This window comes from Scophthalmus maximus, chromosome 10 (genome assembly GCF_022379125.1).
Source record: "Scophthalmus maximus strain ysfricsl-2021 chromosome 10, ASM2237912v1, whole genome shotgun sequence".
Lineage (NCBI taxonomy): Eukaryota > Metazoa > Chordata > Actinopteri > Pleuronectiformes > Scophthalmidae > Scophthalmus > Scophthalmus maximus.
Window position 1 is genome coordinate 5,235,614 of NC_061524.1, and position 23,239 is coordinate 5,258,852.

The 23,239-nt window shown below is 42.5% G+C and overlaps 2 protein-coding genes across 3 annotated transcripts; one reads left to right on the plus strand and one right to left on the minus strand.

Annotated features, from left to right (window-relative positions):
- Positions 1 to 741: 741 nt before the first annotated feature.
- Positions 742 to 11,241, plus strand: tm9sf2 (transmembrane 9 superfamily member 2). Of its 2 annotated transcripts, none has more exons than XM_035605519.2 (17): positions 742 to 1,508; positions 3,801 to 3,868; positions 4,095 to 4,188; positions 4,517 to 4,644; positions 4,939 to 5,068; positions 5,336 to 5,460; positions 5,606 to 5,717; positions 5,861 to 5,940; positions 6,404 to 6,500; positions 6,637 to 6,769; positions 7,389 to 7,508; positions 7,830 to 7,887; positions 8,006 to 8,165; positions 8,431 to 8,582; positions 9,018 to 9,129; positions 9,232 to 9,403; positions 9,925 to 11,241. In XM_035605519.2, exons 1-17 carry the CDS (start codon positions 1,392 to 1,394, stop codon positions 9,990 to 9,992), a joined length of 1,926 nt encoding a protein of 641 aa, XP_035461412.2. In that variant the 5' UTR covers positions 742 to 1,391; the 3' UTR covers positions 9,993 to 11,241. The 2 variants fall into 2 exon arrangements, with proteins under 2 accessions (XP_035461412.2, XP_035461413.2); XM_035605520.2 differs by having other exon boundaries at positions 743 to 1,721.
- A 1,354-nt stretch (positions 11,242 to 12,595) lies between these two features.
- pcca (propionyl-CoA carboxylase subunit alpha) lies at positions 12,596 to 22,891 on the minus strand. Its single transcript, XM_047334904.1, has 23 exons — positions 22,796 to 22,891; positions 20,703 to 20,780; positions 20,407 to 20,454; positions 20,125 to 20,193; positions 19,323 to 19,436; positions 19,129 to 19,182; positions 18,773 to 18,904; positions 18,545 to 18,581; positions 18,318 to 18,396; positions 18,074 to 18,176; positions 17,633 to 17,727; positions 17,342 to 17,492; positions 17,080 to 17,223; positions 16,607 to 16,681; positions 16,400 to 16,468; positions 16,186 to 16,261; positions 15,877 to 16,090; positions 15,669 to 15,771; positions 15,167 to 15,265; positions 14,897 to 14,950; positions 14,565 to 14,705; positions 13,714 to 13,791; positions 12,596 to 13,499 (listed from the first exon to the last, which is right to left on the minus strand). The coding sequence occupies exons 1-23, from the start codon at positions 22,847 to 22,849 to the stop codon at positions 13,431 to 13,433; spliced, it is 2,136 nt and encodes a 711-aa protein (XP_047190860.1). The 5' UTR covers positions 22,850 to 22,891; the 3' UTR covers positions 12,596 to 13,430.
- Between the last annotated feature and the right edge of the window lie 348 nt (positions 22,892 to 23,239).

Genomic DNA, 23,239 nt, shown 5'->3' on the forward strand with positions numbered 1-23,239 from the left:
CCTCCTTCAAACTTATTAGAAAAAACATTCCACCTACAAAAGTGTATGCTACGGTGTGTTTGATTATCTTATGCACAGATTATATGTCAATGTAAGCAAATGTTGCACAAACTATTGTTGCAAATTACTCGATTGTGGGGATTTTCCTGATGAAATTGTGTTGAAGCTGGAGCTTTGACAAAGATCAAACTAAGTTTACTCTGGGTTTAGGTTGACAACACATCTCAAAACTATAACTACAACTAACTGTTGCCTTTGCGGAGTTCACTCATATGGTTGGTCCCTACTTTATTAATCAATCAAATTGGATAACATTTTATTTGCAAAGCCCATATTCACAATACCCAATTTGTCTCATAGGGCTTTATAATAAGACAGAACTGTATAAATAATTCCAGGAAGATAATACAGAATAATTTTGCGGAAATAAATAGGCCATTACCTACCGAAGAGTCAGAGTCAGAGTCAGTTGGCCAGTCATAAGGGAAAGAAATTATGGGAAAGATTTTTTATTTTTTTTTACATTTCGAGAATAAAGTCTAAATGTCGAGGATACAGTTGAAATACTACACGAATAAATTTCTACAATTATGGAAGCAATTTGCCGCAGCTCCAACCAACCGGAAGTTGATGTTTTGCTAGCCAGTTTGCTAAGCTAACGCTAGCTGCTAAACAAGTTGTAAAGTTGCGATAGTATTATTGACAGGCTGAATCTGGAAGAAACGATGCGGGGACAACGAGTGTTTGCGCATGAACGTCAACGTGTGTCCTGACACGATAAGGTTCAACTGCAAACAACCGTTAATGAATTTTGAGAGGCGTGCGGTTACCGAAGCTAGCGTAGCTTTGCTAACGTCAGTTAACGTGGATGCGTGACAGCTGAACTGAAACCACAGCACGGCCGTTTAGGACTATTTCGACTTTAATCTCGACATTTCGACTTTAATCTCGACATTCGACTTTATCCTTGAAATGATAAATAATAGAGGAATCAATACACAGGTAGCCATAATTGTTTTTGATATATTCTTTCGTGCATCTACTGGGATATTGACGTATTAGGTCGTTCATTTATTGCCTCGTTTATTTATTTATTTATAATTTTGACGGACGCTCGTTTAATTATTTTGAGTCGCATTCACATTCGCTTCACAACAACAATATTGATGAAAAATAAAAAAAAATGTGCAACGTCGAGGTATGTCCGCTGCGCGAAGCGGGACTTCCGGCTGTGAAGTGTCTGCCCCCTCTGCCGGCAGCTTGAACCGGATGTCGGTGGCGGAGTGCGGTGCTCGGCCGTCACACAACTGGCCGGATGCGGAGTGGACCGCGAAGAGGAGCGAACGTAACCGTCGTTCGAACTCTCCAGTCAAAGTCCGGCCGCAGTGAACATGGCGCTGTGGCTGCTTGGGCCCGCGCTGCTGGCCCGAGCGGCCGCCTTCTACCTGCCGGGGCTGGCGCCCGTCAGCTTCTGCGAGCCGGGGAAAGACCAACTTCCAGACTGCACGGTAAACATGGCTCGCCACGGGTCACCTGGAGCAACCACGACCACCGTGATGTGGAGTGTGTGCAGTAGACAGCGGCGCGTTAGCTTGCGCGACTTCGAACTTTTTTTTTTACCAGCAGCTGTGAGCTAGCTTACGTGAGCCACAACAAACAGTGAGGCTAACGGCTACGATGCTGAGCAGACCCCAAGCTAGCTGGTTCACCCCCTCCTCAAAGTAAGTTCCTAGTTGGTCTCCATGTCAAACCCAGAACAGGTTGTCAGGGAGGCACTCCTGGTTGTTCAGTGAGAAAGTCAACAGCTGGTTATTGTCTGTTCACCGATCCATCTACTAGTTCATGTATGTCCCAGCTTGGGATAAATAAAGTAACTATCTATCAATCTATCTATCTATCAATGTCAGTTATTGCTTAGTAGAAGCCACATCATCAGAGTTATTAATGAAGTGTTTACCAAATGCTTGTTGATTAGTGAGTAACCGTCATTCCAATTCATGATAATTGAAATCCTATCACTCAATCCCTGTTGATGCAATGTTAAAGGGATCAAATGCACACACATACTCCTGTGATCTTTGATCTCATTGCATATAACAGGTAGTGAATCCTCTCAGAATCACATCTTTTGAAATATAGCAGACACACACATACAGTATACAGAAACTGTGACGGACTTTGCATTTGGCATGCAGCTGAACTGCATCTAGATAAACAGTCTAAACTCTAGACCTGGACTCTGCATCCCTCCTTTGTCTGCATTCTCACCTGAGCACAAATCTAGTGTCCTGATCCTGATCTGACACCCTGAAGAGATGCTGCCACACCTATTGATCCACAATACACACTATCACACAAGAAGCAACTCTCCAATGCAAATAGCAAGCAAAAGAAGTATGAAGTAAAGTTTGTCAATAAATTATATAAATGCACAGGTAGAGGTAACAAGGATGCATAGAGAATACTGTAACATGATAAATAATATGACTATTGTACAATGTATTTAAGTGGTATGATACATGGGAGGAGCTTAGATAGATGGTGATGTCTTTTATGATGAACAATCTCAACAAACTATACTGAAGAACTATTCAGACATTCTTGTCTGATGCGATCTGTCTGCCAGGGATGTTGCCTTTGTGATCATGGGATGTATTTAACTTGCTTATTTCTACTTATCATCACTTGTTGCTCTGAGCTGCAGAGACGGGATAAGAGAGTAGACGCATCAACACTGTTGGGAATGAAACAATTTTTTTGTGCCTGATCATCATCATCATCACGTTGTTGTTATTTTGTGACAAACTCTCCCTTTGTTTGTTTTAAAACTGAAGTGGAGACTTCTTCTCAGACTGGAGAATTTCATTGGGATCTTTGTCCGTCTTGTCACCTCTTAAGAAAACCTCCCAGTGATCCCATGACAGTCAGCTTGAGTCAGTGTCGGATGGAAAGTTCATCATCTATGTGAATTGCTCCACGCAGTTTCGTAATTTATTTCCCCTCTGCACCGACTGGTCTAAAAATAACACCCCAGGCCACCTGCGACGTAACAGAGGAGCCGAGGCGATGTGTAAAAGAATTTATCCCTTTCCAAAAAAGAGTCACTTGTATTTCAGATTTTTTGAGCTCTCCAAACGGCCCAACTGTACTGACCAATCAGATCAGTGGAAAAACCAGTCATCATTCTTCAGGATTAGTTTACAGTAAAGTGACAAATGGTAAAGAGCATATATATATATATATATATATATATATATATATATATATTATTTATAGATGAGTAGAATCGTTTTATCGTCCCACACTCAGGTTTTAAAATAGAACTTCTAATGAATGGAGCTATAGTTTATCACACTAAATATATACATCATAACTATTATAACTCGTTTTAAATTTGTAAAGATTATTTGCTCCTAATCCTGACGGTGTTGATGCATTTAATATTATTCTAATTATATAGAATCATTTTGACAAAATGTCGCTTTTGTCTGTCACTATATCCAAATTAACTTGCAGGTATCAGTGTTTCTTCTCGTATGAAATCAAGAACTTAAGATAAGATATTCCTTTATTCGTCCCACAATGGGGATAAATGTAACTCATAGTGATATTGCTTATAATCAACAACTCCGCCTCTTCCACGTGAACACGCTTGTAGCAGGCAGTTGATAATAATCTTCGCACATTGATTCATTGAAGCCGGATAACAAAAATAATATCATGGATATGTTGAACCTTCTCCGTAGCACAGACCCCTGCTGTCTTTCTAACACCTTGTGTATCTGCTTGTTTTCTTCTAGTCAACCATTGAGCTGTTTGTGAACAGGCTGGATTCAGTTGAGTCTGTTCTGCCTTATGAATATACAGCGTAAGTTGCACTTCACTTTGCATTTGACCCATTTTTCTCTTTTCCCCTCAGGCTGCATAAAACCCGCTTTGCTTATTTGTACATTGGCCAGTTTTTCATGTGACATTTGTATGCTCCCAACTGGAGAAATCTACAAAATCCCAGATAACAAGTGACTGAGTGCAGTTTGTAAATAGGGAATAAAGGTGCGGTGCAGTCTCTGAACAGTCTCTTCCTTTTTGTGCAGGTTTGACTTCTGCTCGATGAAAACAGTGAAACGTCCGTCAGAGAATTTGGGCCAGGTTCTTTTTGGAGAAAGAATTGAACCTTCGCCGTACAAGGTACGAGGGTTGTGGTGGAATTGACAACACACGCAACACAAAAAAATACCTGAAATGGAATAAAAAATTAAAATAGAATAAAATAAGTCTTGAGCTCATCTTGATGGTTGGGTCCCCCAGGTATCTATTTTGGGTCCCCTCCTGTTCACTATAGGGGGAAATTATTAGAGAGTATTATACTAAATTTAGCTTTTTATGAGCAAAGGATGGTTTAAAATTTGACAGGGTGGACCCAGCTACATTTTTATGTCAATTTGAATTGGTTCATTTTATTGTAAAATTTGTAAAATCACTCGCATAACAACGTGATTGTGTCCTCTTGTGTCAGTTTGAGTTTAGGAAACCCGCAGTGTGTCAAACGGTTTGTACTAAAACCTACGACACCAACAACCTCTCAGACAAAGCCAAGCTGGAGTTCCTCAAGAAAGGCATGTTGCTCAACTACCAGCATCACTGGTACGTATGATCCACTGACATCGGAATGTGAAGGAAAGGCTTGCATATACACCGTAACACATTAAGATTGTGACAGCGTTGTATTGATTCCATCTGTTCAAATGAAATTATGACTATCTGATCAAAAAACACGTCAACAAGACGGTGGATCTGTACAGACATTTGTTGTCAGCTGTCAGTGATTGGAATGTGTTGTAGGTTGACTTTACTTTACTGACTCTACATGTATTGTGTCAATGAGTGTCTTTCATCACACGCTTTTACTTTGCGGTAATTTTGTGTGTGTGTGTGTAGGATTGTGGATAACATGCCAGTCACCTGGTGCTACGACGTCGAAGATGGACAGAAGTTCTGTAATCCCGGCTTCCCTATCGGCTGTTATGTGACAGAAGCAGGTGCATCCAAAGGCGCCTGCGTGGTCAATGTGAGTGGGTCACACATACGGACACAAACAACGGCATCTTTAACAGAAAATATAAGTGTGCACAAATATTCATCTATGAATGTGTCTTTGCATAACAAATGATGTGTAGTTCCAGCATTATGTATCCCTAGACAAGAAGAAAATCAAAAGCATGGTAGAATCACTTTAATGTAAAAACACTGGGTCATAGATGTCATTGTTATTAGACTGACATTATTATCTCGTCTATGATTTGAACTTTTGTTTCCTGCTTTTTTTCTTTTCCAGTCTAACTTTAAAGAGAAGGATGCTTTCTATATCTTCAACCATGTGGACATCACCATCTATTACGACGTGGTGGAGAATGAACAACTGGGAGCCCGGTTGGTTGCTGCCAAGATTGAACCCAAAAGGTGACGAGTGACGGTTTCAGCTGATCTTGAGTTATCTAGTCGAGAGGTAGACAGGAGACAGGAACATTTCCGGAACATTCTTTGGCTGATCTGAAAAACGTGTTTTTTTGTTTGTTTCCCCCTCTCTCTCTCTTTTTCTGTCCAGCTATGAAAACTTTAACGATGAAAGCCCTGATTGTTCTGGAGAGCCAAAGTTCCTGAAAAATAAACACACAGGAGTTTTTAAGATTCCTTACACCTACTCTGTCAACTTTGTGGTGAGTATAACCGTTTCATCATCATGTGTTAGTACTTTGGCTAGACTCATTTTAGTCTCTCTCACTAGCAAGAACGCTATAATGAGAATACATGCATTACTTTTTCTGTGTATTTTTTTTTTTTCCATTGTGTGTGTGTGTAGGAAGACAAGAATATTCGCTGGGCATCTAGATGGGACTACATCCTGGAGTCAATGCCGCACACCAACATCCAGTGGTTCAAGTATGACACACACACACACAATTCGTTATTATATGTTTGTGGCCAAAATCATTTTGCACGTCAGGATTTGAAAGCGTGAGAGACAAATGTGTAACCGCTGAGGTTTTATGAGAAAGAGAGCATCTACAGGTCGGTTTTAAATGTGCTGTTCGCACTCAGTTTGAGAAGTTTATTTTAAACACTTGAGAATCGGGGGCAGAACAAACTCCACCGGATCTAAAACAACACCAGTAAATGATGTGACTGTCAGGTGACTACTCCTGTCCACTACTGACGACGGCTGCACAGTGGAGCGATTATATCTGCCCCTCGGTTTCATAACAACTCATTACAACCCCTGATCCACCCTGACGTCTCTCAGTGGACTTGGTTTTTTTTTAGACTGATGCAACATCGATTATCGTGTAAAAATAAGAAAAAAAATAAAAAAGATCTGATTGAATTTACTGTCTCTCCCCTGCAGCATTATGAACTCGTTGGTGATTGTGTTGTTCCTGGCAATGATCATCCTAAGGACTCTGCATAAAGACATTGCCAGATACAATCAGATGGACTCTGTGGTGAGTGTCTTGTATCTGTGGCTGAGGGGAACAGTTCTAGTTCGAAGTGAGAGCAATGACACGGCTGCTTGTTGTGGACTTTTGTGGGGATGAAGCTGTTATTCTCATCACATTTTTCCTATGTGTTGTCCTCCAGGAAGACGCCCAGGAGGAGTTTGGATGGAAGCTGGTCCACGGAGATGTGTTCCGACCCCCCAGGAAGGGGATGCTGCTGTCGGTCTTCCTCGGCTCTGGAACCCAGATCTTCATCATGACCTTTGTCACCCTGTGTACGTCTTCACCCGGTGCCATCTTTGTTTAGATGCCAGTTTTATAATGACAGTGCCTGATAGGTTTGTTTTCCGCGGATGTGGGGACTCCAGCAGAACAAATGCTTTGAAGTCAGATGATGGGCGGTTGTAAACATCCCCATTTTAACCATATTATCTTATTTTAGAAATTATAACAAGACATTTTTAGAAACAGTTAATCCACCAGAGAGCACTGACAGGTTTATTTATGGGATCCTAATTGAAAAAGTTGTGTTGTGTGTTAAGTGGATGCTGAAAAAAATGTACGGTGGCCCTGAGGTGCTGAACACATCAAGCTCACACAAAAGCCAAAAAATAAAACTGAAAATACCAAAACATGTAGAGAACAAAACAACAGAACAGAAAAACAAAATGGTGTGATGTGTTAATGAACTTTCTAAAACGTTGTGTTCTCCAAGAGCTTTGTGTTTCACACCTCAGGTCCACTGTGAAAAATTTGATTTCAGTCAATATTTCATAAACTGATTTTTCAACTTCTTAAATGTGGATGTTGGGCACCTGCCTAAAACCTCCAGTACGAGTGAGTCTTGTGTTACAGTAGTGTGTAGTAAGGTCAACTCCTCCCCCCTCTCTCCAGTCTTCGCCTGTCTCGGGTTCCTCTCTCCGGCGAACCGTGGAGCTCTGATGACGTGTGCCGTTGTTCTCTGGGTTCTCCTTGGAACTCCTGCTGGATACGTGGCGGCTCGCCTCTACAGATGTAAGTGAGGAGAAGCAGTGAGGGGGGGAAAACAAGAAGTAGGAATCTTCCAGGCAGGGGCCACAACTACAGGTTATTTAAATCAAGGGTCTCTTTTGATGTAAAGTATATAAGTATTATTATTTACAATTGTAACAGAAGCAAAAGTTATGAAATTTGCTCAGCACATTGGTACTTGAACTCATCAAAAACACTGCAGCCTCTCCCTGTTGACTCATGTATAAACAGTAAATCAGAACAGATGTAATAACATGAGAGCTTTTCCTGTTTTTCCTAAAATCATTTTCTTCCTTCTTGTGCACTGTTAAAATTGTTTTCCAGCTTTTGGAGGCGAGAAGTGGAAGACCAACGTTTTGTTGACAGCCTTCCTCTGTCCCGGGTAAAGACCGTGACGCTGCTCAAATAATCAGCACAATAAGCAACACCTCACCATAATAAAAAAAGAGGCACAACCACTTGATCCCAATGTGTCTCTCTCACTCTCCGTCTCTGTTCAGCGTGGTGTTTGCAGATTTCTTTGTGATGAACTTGATTCTGTGGGGAGAAGGGTCTTCAGCAGCCATGTCCTTTGGGACTCTGGTGGCCATATTGGCTCTTTGGTTCTGTATCTCGGTGCCACTGACGTTTGTAGGAGCATACTTTGGCTTCAAGAAAGCAGTAAGTAAACATAAACACACTACCAGTCTGTGATTGCGCGTATACATTTACATACGAGTGGTGGTTTGTAGAAAGAGTGCTGTCACATCATCATCATTGTATATTGATGATATTGACACTGTAGCATTGTCATGTATTTTCTGTGTTGTCATGATGATTTCATATTTAAAAACGATTGAGAATGTAAAGACACCATAGTGTGGCCAACATACTCTTTTTTTCAGGCTGTTTGATTCTCTCTCTGTCTCTGCTGTGATTGTTTCAGGGTATCGAGCACCCGGTGCGGACGAATCAGATTCCTCGTCAAATCCCAGAGCAGTCGTTCTACACAAAGCCTTTCCCCGGGATCATCATGGGAGGAATTCTGCCTTTTGGATGCATATTTATTCAGCTGTTCTTCATCCTGAACTCCATCTGGTGAGAATGAAGAAATTCAATCATAGAAAGTCAGAATATATCCTGCAGCTTCAGAGTTGAGGCTGGAAAGCTGAGAATCACTTCAGAGCAACACATTAATGGGTGTTTGTCATCTAATCAGAAACTAATTTTGGTACAACAGGACATAATCAATATAATCAATATATCTTTTTCATCTTTTTTTGGTAAAAGGTTTATTTAAAGGTTTGTGTCATGTTGTTCTTCTCAGGAGAAGAAACATTGGGACGGCACATGTTTCTATTTAGTGGGAAGTTGCACATTAACACAAACTGCTGGGGGTTATAACACCCCCAAATACATTGATTTATTAAAAACTACTCTTTCTAATCTTATCACTGTTGTATTTGTATAGTGTGTATTTTATCTATTGTTATTACTTGACTGAGTCAGACACGTCTCTCCCCGATCCTCCAGGTCTCATCAGATGTACTACATGTTTGGCTTCATCTTCCTCGTCTTCATCATCCTGGTCATCACCTGCTCCGAGGCCACCATCCTGCTCGGCTACTTCCACCTGTGCGCTGAGGTAAAAAAAATACAGCGATCAGTGCGGGGGCCTCAAAATCTTTAAGACTCGTTAACCTCCCATTACATTCTAAATTCCCCGCCGTGTTCCTCCTCTCCGCAGGACTACCACTGGCAGTGGCGTTCCTTCCTGACCAGCGGATTCACTGCCGTCTACTTCCTGGTCTACGCCATCCATTACTTCTTCTCCGAGCTGCAGATCACTGGACTGGCCAGCACCATCCTGTACTTTGGATACACCTTGATCATGGCCCTCATCTTCTTCTTATTCACTGGTAGGTATATGAAAAAAAAGGAAAGACAGATGCGGCCGCTGATGTCCTCTCCACGTCAACGTCCACTCCCTCCACCTTGAACCTTCTGGAAATCTTTGCTGCTGCATTGTCACACTGCGTCACTCGAACATTTTATGGAAATGTCACTAGGGGGCTTGGAGAGAAAAGTTCCCGGAAAATGTCCACAGCATGTGCGTTCTACATAAAGCATCTCTGTTCAGGAAAAACTTCCAGACTTCATTGCGTGTCTGAAAGCAGCTACAGTGTTTTAAAGTTCTACATGTGTCAGATTTGATCTGTCTTTAGTTTTAGTTGTGAATCTACAGTTTTAGGTTTTACCCTCTGGCTCCAGGTCGGTCCTGTCAGCCTCTTATAATGTTCTGAAATACCAAAAAATAAGTATTTGAGACACCTACGTTGAGTCTTTAGTGGTGACTCATTGCCTCTCAGCCTCATGTGGCTGTGGGTCATAATTTTAATTTCTCTAATTAAAGTTGTGTTTTTTCTCTCTCTGTCCTCAGGTTCAATCGGCTTCTTTGCCTGTTTCTGGTTCGTCACCAAGATCTACAGCGTGGTCAAAGTCGACTGAAAGCCTCCAAAGACAAAGACACAGCAGACTGTATTTGACTGGATGGTCCTCACCAACATTCAGTGATGTCAAACTGAACTGAACATTACTACCAGAACTTCCTCCTCCTCCTCCTCATCTCCTTTTCCTCCGGGGCGGACACATTCAGACAGTTCTCTTTGCTTTGTGTGCCTAAAGATGTGTGTGTGTGAGCATGTGTGCACTGGGTTGTCATCGTGTACATATATTAATCTATCCGCATATAATCTAAATGGAAAGAAACATTCCTGAACAAGTCTCCTCCCGGTATCTTGACGCAGACTGATGCATTGAGCCTCAGCTGGGACCGCCCCCGGCCGTCGTGTCTTGCATTTCTTTTTGTTTTTATTCTATGATCCTTGCACTTTACGTTTGTAGTCAGACAAATAAAGCTGCGATGATCGGCTACCAAACCGCTATGTTCTCACACCCGGTGTGTTAACACAATGCACAGATGTGAAACGGCCCCTCGTTATTATTATTTTATAATATTCCTACCTGATTTGTGTGCGACACATCGTTGAAGAAGCATCAAGTTGCATGCTGTGTCCCCAAAATGCGCCTCTGTTCACATTTCATTAACACTTGAATCGCCAGCCCACATCCTGTTTAAAATCTGTTCACAACCAATGAGATCTCTCTCTGTCTCTCGAGGAGCTGGTAGATAACTGGAGAGGTGCCGGTTCAGCCAAAGGCACGACAGCGTCCATGATGCGGGGAGAGACGTAGAATCTTTTTTCAGTATTGTAGATCTGATCAAAAAAATAAGTCCAGTCCAATCTCTCTGTAGGTCGTAAGTCACTTTCAAGCTGAAGACTCGTGTCATTCTTCAGTAACGTCATTTTACCAGCAGTCAGTATTTAGATACTCACTCTTCAATTTCATGTAGGAATATAATTTATTTTTTAGAAAGACTGATTAGAAATTGTAGTGTCTTTTTGTCCATATATGGAATGAGGGGAATATGGGCTTACTTCTCTTCCTTTGGAATGTTATGCAAGGGGTCTTTCAAGGACCCTTACCACTCCTTTACTTGGCCTTGAAAGTTACACGTCTCACATAGCATAACTTGATTTGAAACCAGGTGTTCCTTATCAAGCTAACAATGGGCCTATAAATGTAACCCCCAGGAAGAGTCGGGAGGGGTTGTCCTTTTGGCCGGACACTCTCCAAGCTCTGCAGGGCTTGAATCGATACTGGTCTTTTTGTAATAAACCTTTTTATACAATCATGACGGTGTCGGCGGACTTATCTTCAATACATCTTCACATCATCGCTACTTAGTGTACAACAAAACGAAATAGTTTGTGGAACACAGGTCAGCTCATTTCACCCGCTTCCTTCAATGACCTCCAGCAAACTAAGGAAGTGAAGCCTTGATGAAAAGTTTTACCAAGATCCAAGTCTCCCTCATCTGTCCTGGTACAGCAAAGCCACTCTCAGACGTGCTCTGGCGCTCTACCAATGTGCAACAACACCTCGCCTGAATGTTCCGGAAATGTTCCTGCTTCCTGTTAATCGCACATTCAAGATGCACTAAAGCAACAAAACACTAATCAACACTAACACGTGTCATCACACCACGACCCTCCAAAAAAAACCCGGCATTAAGCATTTCATTATATCAGTGGCTCTAGTTTATTGTATAGATTGTTCCACCTTGCAATATGTTTTTCAATAAGTGCTACAATATGCCCTGAGTAGACATTTTAAGTAAATTAATACAAACCTAATGTGTGTATATATATATATATATGAACCACTCAATCAATAGCCATGTTGTCATCCAGATCATACCGTATGCCGTCTTTCATCCTCTGCCAGTTGAGCATTATTTTTTTTTTTAGATGTAGCACATTATACATCTAATTGACAGTAATTCTGTTAAGAGTTGTGACATCATCACTGACAGCAAGTGCAGTTTTCAAATGCTGCTTTTCAGACTGAAAGTGAACACAGTTGAGACTGCATGTGTGTGACACACGAGGGAGAAAACACATCCCATCACCTCACAGCCAAACAGTATAAACGCCACGACGAAGCTTCTTTAAATACACTTCTCTTCACTCCTTCTGGGAGGTGACCGGAACTCGTCAGCGATTGACGGTGAGTTTCAGCTTTGTGGCTTTTGAAAACCTTTGTGTAAATAACTTTTTTTCTAATGTAAAACTGGGGAGATGGAACTGGAACAGAAAAGACGGAGGAAGTGCGAGTCGATGGATTTCGGGTGTTGGTCTAATAATTAAACTGCTCTTTTTCTTCTCTGCTCTTTGTTTTTGTCCTGATTGTCTTTGAAAACATCCCGATCAAATATTTCTGAAAGTACAAGCACCTCAGATTCTCATTTAAATCAAATTTCAGTATCACTTGTCATATAGAGGAACCTCTATAGAATCTACACTTTATACAACACAATCATGTTTAGTAATACATTTCCTGCTTTTCTACTCAAAATAACTGCACCAACAACAGTATAAAACCATGATCAGGACAGGAAATCATTAGAAGAATTTGAATTTATATTCCTGTGGAATCTTATTTTAAGTTGTTTCTGGTGCAGCCACACAGGTCAGTCACAGCTACTGTTGTGGAAAAGAAGGAGCACTTTATTAGTTGTGTGCACTGGGTGTTTTAGTGTCTGTCCATTCAAATCACAACAGACATTTTCCAGCTCACCTCCAGTGGGGAAAAGTTGTAGGGCCAGGGATAAGAATAAAAATTCTAGACAGGAGAAATGCTTGGAAAGATGGAACACTGGCAGCTCGCACAGCTCTCAATCGCTCTGCTAACTACATTTGATGGACCAGACGAACTAACTGACTACTTTGAAATAGTTCCTGGACCCTATACACTTCCGTAACCAAGGTACTCAAATTGTCTGTTTTTTTTCAGAAAGGTTTTGAGATATTCTTATTTGAGATTTCTGCTGCACTCCAGTACAATAAAAGATGAATAGAATTTTTTATTTTTGGTGCTAAAAAAAACTCTGAAGGTCTGTGTGTTCTTCCATTGTATTGGAGTAGCAGCAGCCTGTAACTGTGCAGATATCTCAAAACCTTGGTGCACAAACCAAAACTATCTACAAGGCCAGACGGCAGCAGGTCAAATGAGAAAACAGTTTTAACAAAAGACAAATCAGGTCTAGAAGACAGAGGCATGATGGGAAGATTCACAAGAGGAGCAACATGACTGAGACAAACTGCTGACAGTTTTGAGACGCCACCAGGGAAACTAAACTCTGTTGGAGAGGATAGAGGGGGCGGGGGGCACCACCGTTGAGACCGACCACTGGCAAAACAAATCAAGTTATCCGTTATTGTTCAGTCCGTTTGCCCGAGTGGTTCGTCTCCGTGGACACGGATAGGAGTAAGGCTTGTGACCCGGTGGTGATGCCACATCAAAAAGGTCAAAGGTCCTGCTTTATTCCAGCTCTACCAGCAGATCTCCCTCTCCCACCGTCTCCCCTGGTTTGCAGTGGACACTCTTCACCTGGAAGGCAGGAGGGGGAGACACAGACGCACAAAGGTTAACACTTAAGACATGAAAACTTTATAAAAGGCCACAGGATGAAAGAATATGAAGGATACCCTCCTATATTTTACTTGTGTAAGTTTAATATGTGGAGAATATCCCTGCAGCTGATTTACTAACACCTGATAAAATCCAGATACTGATGGAGACTGTGTCAGTATTTCATTTTTACCTTTGCTTGCTTGACAGCTGTCAAACTGTTCTGCATCTTCATGGCTTCAATCACACAGATCTCCTGACCTGCTGCAACCTGCACACACACACACACACACACACACACACACACACACACACACACACACACACACACACACACACACACACACACACACACACACACACACACACACACACACACACACACACACACACACACACACACACACACACACACACACACACACACACACACACACACACACACACACACACACACACACACACACGGTAGAGTTCGACGTCACGATAACAACAATTCCATATATATTCAGGTCAGAATGAAAATAACATTATTGGTGTACCAACACTTTTGAAAATTGTGTTTTCTCCATCATTGTCACCAAGAGTCTGTGTCGTGTTGCATGTGGGAGATTTAGACGTGTAACTCTAGTTGGCCAAATTAAATTGAATTTTGACTAAATGCTATTACATCAAATGCTATTAATTTGATATATCGATGGTAAAATTGTTCTGATCTATGATCGCTTCAATCAACAAGTTCCTCCTCTAGCTGCACAACCATAGTATATTTTACTACTCTGTAGTATTTCGAGCATAAATAAATTGCCAAAATTAGATAAACCAAACAACAAACAATGTTAAAGATTAAATTGACTGACAGTATCATTGTTTATTGTTCTAACTTCAAATAGATATCATGATAATATATTGTGAATTATTTTGGCAACAAAATTCCCTGAAAATCTGATGTCATGGCAGTGAATTAAGAGTTGCTGCAGGTGTTGCTGTAAACCCTTGGATGTTGCCGGAAACCCATGGGTGTTGCTGTAAACCTGTACGTACAGTATCTCCGGGCTTGACGGACACGGCCACAATCGTGCCGGGCATCGGTGAACGCAGGATGCTGCTGGTGTCTTCCGGAACTTTCTCTGGCATGTACGAGTTCAACTCTGCGGCCAACTTGGACAGAACGCGCAGCTGAAACTACACCAAAACAAACACAAACAGTATGAGAAACGCCGAACAGAGGAGTGATGTCTGTTTGAGACCAATAGCTTAAGTTAAATCAGATGTTATTCAAATCTAATCTCTAATCTAATCTCAGCCACCATGAGAAGTTAAGTGTGTGATGATGATGAAGATGATGAAGATGATGTGTATGTGAGTAAACATACCGATGTGCCCAGGAACTGCAGGACGATCCTTCCTGAGGCTTCTCTGGACAGACACTACAATACAAGACAAAATATCATCAGCACCGTCAATCTGTCGACGTTTCCACTGACTAACGAGATATGATGTCATTTAAAACCTGAACCAGTGAGTGAGTGAGAGTGTGTGTGTGTGTGTGTGTGTGTGTGTGTGTGTGTGTGTGTGTGTGTGTGTGTGTGTGTGTGTGTGTGTGTGTGTGTGTGTGTGTGTGTGTGTGTGTGTGTGTGTGTTACCTGGAGCATTCTGTGAGAGCCGTTGATGGTGAGCGGCAGCAATGGGGAGGCCAGGTTCCACTGTCCGCTGACTTCCACCGTTCCTCCGTCCACCTCTACCTACAAAACACATCATTCTGGTCTTTAGTGTCCTGATGGTCGTCGTGGCTCAGACTGAAGTCCGTGACATTTTCCTGAAATTTCCCAGAGGGGCCCTACGTGAGAACGCAAATGTTCACGGCACTTTTCCTGCCAGCCCCTCCGGAAAATTCACAGCGAGCGATTGGTCATGTTGATGACTGTAAAAAAATACCAAAAAACACTGCTTTCAAATTCCCGCTGTTGTGAACGTGTCTAACCCGACCAATCTCCGGCTGTGTTCGTCACATGCGAAAAGGCAAAACTCTGGAAAATGTCCGGAAGCAATTTTGCGGAACATTGCCCAGAGTTCATGTCTGAAAAACATCTTCTGATAGATACTCGTACGTTTCATTCTGTTCATGGATGCACATTAAATACTCACAGTAAAAACATCTCCGGATTTGGTGACCTCCATGGCATGGCGTCCGTCCCCGAGCTCCACACACAGCTCCCAGTGATTACATTCCACAGGGGCGGAGGAAACCCTGCAGCACACAGTTCAATTTATATTAAAAGGGGCCAAAAGCATCAGAGCTTCGCAAACCAGACCCCTGTGGGCCCCTGGACGTCATACGTGCTGGCGTCCTCACCTCAGGCCACCCAGGACCTTCTGCGAACGGAGCTGAGCGGTGATGTAGAGCGCCGCTGCCGAGGCCAGCAGCTCCCTGCGCTTGTCCGCCTCCAGCTGGTGACCCTTGAAGCCGTCGGGGTAAACCTCCGGCAGGAAGTTGGTGCTGATGTCACCAGAGATGAAGCGAGGGTGCGTGATGATTTCCCGTAGGAGGGGAATGTTGTGGGTCACACCTGGAGAGAAACAAAACAAAAAAAAAACGTATGTTGATTTTAAAGGTGACTGCCAATTCTTGGCTAATGTTGACAGTAAAAATTTGTTGGTGTACCTCTGATGACGTAGTTATCCAAAGCGTCCTCCATCTTGGCCAGGGCTTCCGCTCGCGTAGCTCCATAGGTCACCAACTACAAACAGATGCAACAGGAGATTATTGCAGAACCTTATGGAGAAGCAGAGTTTCGTAACCCGCCTTCTTGTTGTTACCATCTATTTCTAAAAACACGAAACACACCATTTAACAAAACCATCACAACTTCACTGACTTTAGAGATCATGGGATCATAGTAGATGCTGATGTCACTGCCCTCCTGGATCCCACTGTCGACACGGACCTGACAGGAAAGTGTTCAGAGATTTGAGTGGATTGTGTGTGAGGAGAAACTCTAAATTCTCCTCTCTACTTTGTTATGTAGACTGATAACGTACTTGTATGTTTAAGATTTATGTCTCTCTCTCATATTCACACTTACATTGCTGAGGTTGAGTGGTTCTTGGTATTGGGACAAACGTCCGATGGAGGGAAGACCAAAAGACTTGTACGGATCCTAACAGAGCAGAGCGCAGAGAAACACACGGACAAACAGAAAACACTGTTAAAGATACATACATATATCTAAACATATATTTATACACAGAGGATGGAGGACTGATACTGACCTTTGTGTGTGTGTGTGTTTTCTTCATCCTAACTAAACTTCACTCATTTTTCCGATATGAGGAATATTATGTATTTTCCTGACACTTCAGATCTGCTTACACAGATAGTGTATAAAGTGTCTTTGCAGTTGTAAAATTTACTAGTGCTGCTCTAAAACCTTTAGCATTTGTTTTTAGCTCAAGTCATATAATATGACCATGTATATGTGTAAATATCTAACCATGTACTTAATGTACTACTAAAAAAACGCACACATCACAATGAGCATCACACCCATACACACACCTCAGCGTAGACACGACTCTCGATAGCCCAGCCATTTATCGGGATGTCCTCCTGCTTGTGATGCAGCTGGTAACCCTTGGCGACCCTGATCATCTGCTCCACCAGGTCCAGGCCAGTGATGCACTCTGTGATTGGATGTTCCACCTAGGGGTCAAAGGTTTAACAGAGAGGAAGAAGGATATTCACTCAGCAGGTAGAGTTTGTTCAGTTTTCATGGAGATGGTTAAATATAGATTGTGTTATGATGTCCATTATGACTGACCTGTAGTCGAGTGTTCATCTCCAGGAAGTAGAAGTTCTTCTTGGAGTCCACCAGGAACTCCACAGTGCCGGCGGAGGAGTACTGCACAGCCTTGGCCAGCTGCACCGCCTGCTCACCCATCAACCGCCGCGTCTCTGGGTCCAGGAAAGTGCTGGTGAGGACACACACAGAGACTAGACACTCAGATGCAAATGGAGTCTGACATAGAGGTGACATATCAAAACAAATATCATATCTTCCTCCAGTCTAAAAACCTCCACCTCATTTAAGTGGTCAGAGTTCGTCACTGACCTGGGAGCCTCCTCCACCACCTTCTGGTTCCTCCTCTGGATGGAGCACTCCCTCTCGTTCAGCCACAGAGCGTTGCCATGTTTATCAGCTAGCACCTGCAAACATGCTCACAATGTTCTCTGGCTCTTTCTGCAGGAGGAGACGCTTCACTGGGTTTGATTGGTCATTTTGTGTCACTATAGCTGAACAACTAATTCACGTCAATCAAGAGTTGAAATTTAAAGTAGATGTCCTGACCGGATTGTTTTCATAAAAGTAAAACCTAGAGTTTAGACAGAAAATGTTGGGGTTTTTTGTAAGTAAAATGATCTACTGCTGAGCATTCAAATGGAAACATTTAAGATACATGTACATTTACTATTTTTGAGTTCCCTATCACACTGTGTGTGCACATTGTCAACATTATATGACATCAGACCTGTGTGTGCACGTGTTGTGTACCTGTATCTCTATGTGTCTGGGGTTGTCGATATACTTCTCAATGAGCAGCCTGTCGTCTCCAAAGCTGGATGCTGCCTCCTGGGATGAGAACCGAAAACCTTCCCTGCAACCACATGCACGCACCCGCAGACAGAAACACGAAACAAAAAACAATTGCAACTGTTATAAAGGTTGAAAATACCAGTTTGCCTTGCACACACTTTACTGAAGTTGAAGGTGTAAACAGAAGGAAGGAATACGATACCTCGTCTCCTCGTCGTTCCAAGAAATCCTCATTCCTTTCCCTCCTCCTCCGGCAGAGGCTTTGATCATCACTGGGTAGCCTAGCAACAACACGAGAATAAAGAAACACCACGTTGAAAAAATTAAAAACCTTCACCAAGACGAGTAGTTACATGACCACAGTATTTCTCCCAATTGAGGGCAATTGATTGAGTTGAAAAGAGGTTCACTTTTCGTATGACGACTTACCAATTTCCTGTGCGATCTTCACAGCTTCCTCAACAGTCTGACACAGAGAGAGTCAAGTCACTTAAGAAAGAAGTGTTGTGGAACATATATGGGTGGAATTACAAAATAAAGTATTGTATATGTAAAAAAAAATAGGACACAATCTGACATACTTTTGTTGTTACTCAATATGGTGTTCATGAATAATTATTATGCTAATTTCATGGTAGGTTCTTCTTGCACCCGTACCTCCACAACGCCATCAAATCCTGGGATAGTGTTGACCTTAGCAGCCTTAGCAATCAGCTTGCTCTCTATTTTGTCCCCCATGGCCTGGATGGCATGCGTGTCAGGGCCGATGAAGGCCACGCCCTCCGCTGCCTGGTGACAAGACAAGGACATAAACCATGAGATTTAATATATTTCATATTAATATGGCTGAGCTACAGTTTGTCACAATAATATGATCTTGTCCCATTTACTTTCCATGGTTACAAAAAGTGTCCAAAATAATAATTTTTCACTATTTCACTATTTTCAACATTGTTTTATTTTACTGTGGTAAATCGTGTGTGTTGAGAGAAAACTTGGCTGATTCCACTCACCAGTCGCTTCGCAAACTCTTTGTTTTCAGACAGAAACCCATAGCCAGGATGAACCTGAACAGAGAAAAGAATTAAAACCTTATTTAATATGTTTCAGAGGTTTTTACAACACAAGACTATAGCTGTGAGATTATATATTAGCATAATGTTTTCAAAAAAATCAGTAAAATAATAGGACCTGAACAAATGCTTACAGCTTGTGCTCCGGTCGCTCTGATGGCGTCCATGATGGCGTCCATGTTCAGGTAGCTCTTACTGGTGGGGGCGGGGCCAACACACACGGCCTCGTCAGCCATCTTTGCGTGGACCTGGACACAGACACAGACACACGCACGCACGCACGCACGCACGCACGCACGCACACGCACACACGCACACGCACACACACACACGCACACGCACACACGCACACGCACACACGCTCAGTTACCTCAGCATTACAAAGTGAGATACACACTGTTAACACCTATTTCAACTGTCTGATGAATCAGATCACATTCAGAGTTGGTCTGAGATGCATGTGACTACATTCTTCTAACTGTGTGAAAAACAAACGTGTCCTGGGCCACGATGAAGGACCTCTCAACTCAGCCACCACCACCTCTCTCTTTCCCCAACACAAACACACTGAATAAAGATTAATCTGTTAAAGACAACATCTTTTTCTGATCACGGGTGGTTTACACGAGACTCTCTTATACCAGATGTGAACTGTTGAACTTAGGTGTCCACAGTGATGGGATCACTGGAGACAGATGTTATGTTAATACCAGGGCCTGAGAGGTTAATGCAGTGATGCTACCGTGACATCAGCATTTCATGGTTGGACCTTGACAGCGTGGAAGATTAATGACGTTTTAGAGAAGGTGGTTTTGTTTTAGGACTAAAAACAAGCAGGCTAAAAACTCCCGGGTTGTTGGCAAACATTTCCCGGGAAACACGGCAATCTGTGGAATTAAAACCCATATTTTTTTTTAAACACATATGGCCACTCACAGCACTGGAGTCTACATCACTGTGGACAGCTACAGTCTGGATGCCCATCTTCTTACACGTCTTGATCACCTGATGGAAAAATCACAACGTTAACACAGATGCCTCACACTGCGCTGTATACTAATTACAACTCTGAGCTGTTTGGAATAGGCACTGGTTGTTGAGGTAAGATGGAAATGTAAAATTGAATAAAATAAAAGCAAAGAAAGCTCCTCCTTCTGAGGTGATGTGAACGTGTGAGTTCATGTGTTCAAAATTTATCAGCGTGTCAAGGAGTCTTACTCTGCAGGCGATCTCTCCTCTGTTGGCGATAAGGATCTTATCAAAGGTCTGCGGAGGGAAACAGATTAACACAGTTAATCATTGACACAACAAGGACTTCCTTTTACGCCACCTCTCTGTCGCTGAGAGAAGACCAAACACTTTCTTTACAAAATAACGGGCAAGTCACGCTCTCTCTTATTAGTGTCTAACACACAGTGATTACATTTTAAGTGTTCTTCAGTTTTCAACAGCTGGTGGTTGAATACGTCGCTGGTAACAGACAAACAAGAAGGAGAAGAAAGCTGTCCATTTACCTTTTCACCGGGATTGTGGACAGTGGAATATTGAGCCTTGCTGTGCAGTGCACAGCATCTAGACTGGAGTGAGCCATACTGCAAAAAACACAGATACACAATATTAGCCACCGGGATTAGATCCTTTCATTATTATATTGCCTTAAAGTTGCTGTATGTTGTGCGGTAGAGGTGCAGTATACATTAAGATTTAAAAACTAAAATATGTTACGAGAAAAACAACCTTTATTTTTAGCAGGTTCAGACTGCCGTTAAGTGTTCATGTCACTTTAGATGCTTTCAGACATTCACTGAATTCTGGACTTTTTTCCTGAACTTTTCGTGCGCAAATGTTGAATTTTTCCAGAACCTTTCCTGCCAGCTCCCGAGTGAAATTTACAAAAATCTCTGCAGGATTCACGGTGAGCGAGCGGGCGCCCTGCACGTATCTGAATGTTTGGGAAATCCTGCTGTTGTGATCGCGTCTGACCCGGACAATCTCCTAAATATTATCTATGGGTCCTCTCTCCTCAGTCTACGTGAAGAATTTATGTGGTAGAAGTCAAAGACTACTTGGATCAGCGTGACAATTAAGACGCAGTATATGTGAGAGGGTTCTTCTGGATTTCTCTCCACCTGTGCAGGTCTGAACAGGTAGAAAATGCTCTGATGCAAATACCAGCATTTAGGCCGCACTGCAGCACCATTAGATCAGTTATGCAGCAGAGCAGAGCTCAATGCAGTGACATGAAAGAAACGGAACCATAGAATGCAAAACTCCTCGAGGGAATTGAGAAACGGCACTCAGAAGAGAGGAGGAGCATCCGCCAATCAATCAATCGATCAATCGATCGATCGATCCCAGTCGGGCCTTTAACACAAGCCACACCAAACTGCACACACTACTCATAGATATCAATCCTCTAAATATGCCTGATTTGTGTCATCAAGATCCATGAATTATTCCAGGGAAATCTGAAATTGTCAGAAAATGCATTGTCTTGCAAGTAAAAAGGAAGTGGAATAAAAAAAAAAATCCTGGATCTTTCCCTTTGTTGAGATCCAAGCCAAAATCGAATGGGTTCTTGAAACAGTTTTGCTTCTATTAGGTCGTTTCAGATTTTTGCCACTTAAAAAATAAGAGTGAGCATGGTTATCTCCTCCAGTGTTAGGGCCCTCTGGGGGTCATACCTAAAAAAGGGCCAACACACTCAAATCGAACCCTGCTACCGTCTAGGCAGAAAATGATGAGAATTTTTAACTGCTGTAATCTAATCGTGTCTTCCTGGAATAACCGTTGGCTGTTGCTGCTGGTTCAACTGCTGCCTTTCTTGATGAGCATGAAATGAGACCAGGGCTGGAATAACCAACAGGGCAGAGCAGGTAACTACCCAGGGGCCCCCTAAAAAAAATCTTTGACAGGGGCCCCTGTTAAACCCTAACATGGCAAATTCCCCTGTAGTGACACTAATAAAGGATTAACTTATATTTAGTTTGTTTCATCCACAAACAGGCAGCCGCCAGGGGCCCACAGGGCCAGTTCTCCTCTGGGGCCCTCCTGTGGGCCGAAGTGGCATTTGAGACCATTTGGAGGACAAACATTCACCACCACAACTTAGACACTTCACGAGTGATGTAGTTGAAAACAAATCATCAGGACCAGGACGTCATTAAATCGCGATTCATCAGTTCCACATCCCGAGTTTGCAAAACGACCTGCTGGTGAAGAGGGAGTCGACCACAGGGGGAGTCTGGGGCAAATGAGTTGACGGTTGTTAAGTGGAATATTAAGTGTTATGTAACCTTTGAGGACTGGAGGACAGGTTAGCTGATACACATCTGTGTCCATCCGATGGGTAGTCAAGTCAAACATCTCCCGCTCCCTCCTTCGTCCGTATGTCTACACCGTGTCCCATCCTGAGCGAACTCCGTGTCTGTGCTAACAACCCCCCCCCGCCCCCCCGCCCCTCCCGTCGGGACCACCGGGAGCAGGCCGCTCGACGCTGCCGGTGGCGGCGGTCCGTCCCGCTCATCGTCGCTGCTGCTGCTGCTGCGTGCGTGTGTGTGTGTGTGTGTGTCGGCGTTTTCATGTGTCTGCAACGAGCTCGTCTCACCTTTACAGCGAACAGCAGCCTGCTGAGAGACGGAGGGAGACCGTGCGCCGCCATGTTGCCCCACTGTCACGGTCAAACGGCCGGCGACGTCATGACGTTTTCAGCTTTCCGCAGAGCTGATTGGTGGAGAGAGGGAGGCGTCACCTCCTGCCATTTTTTTGATTCAACTCAACTTTATTTAAAAGGTTCCTACTCGCAAAATATTGTGATGATAATAATAAAAGCACGACTTAAAGGGTACAGTATAACGAAATCAACAACTAAATAGGCCCACAATTATTATTATATTATATTATATTATATTATATTATATTATATTATATTATATTATATTATATTATATTATATTGTATTGTATTGTATTATATTATATTATATTATATTATATTATATTATATTATATTATATTATATTATATTATATTATATTATATTGATGATGATG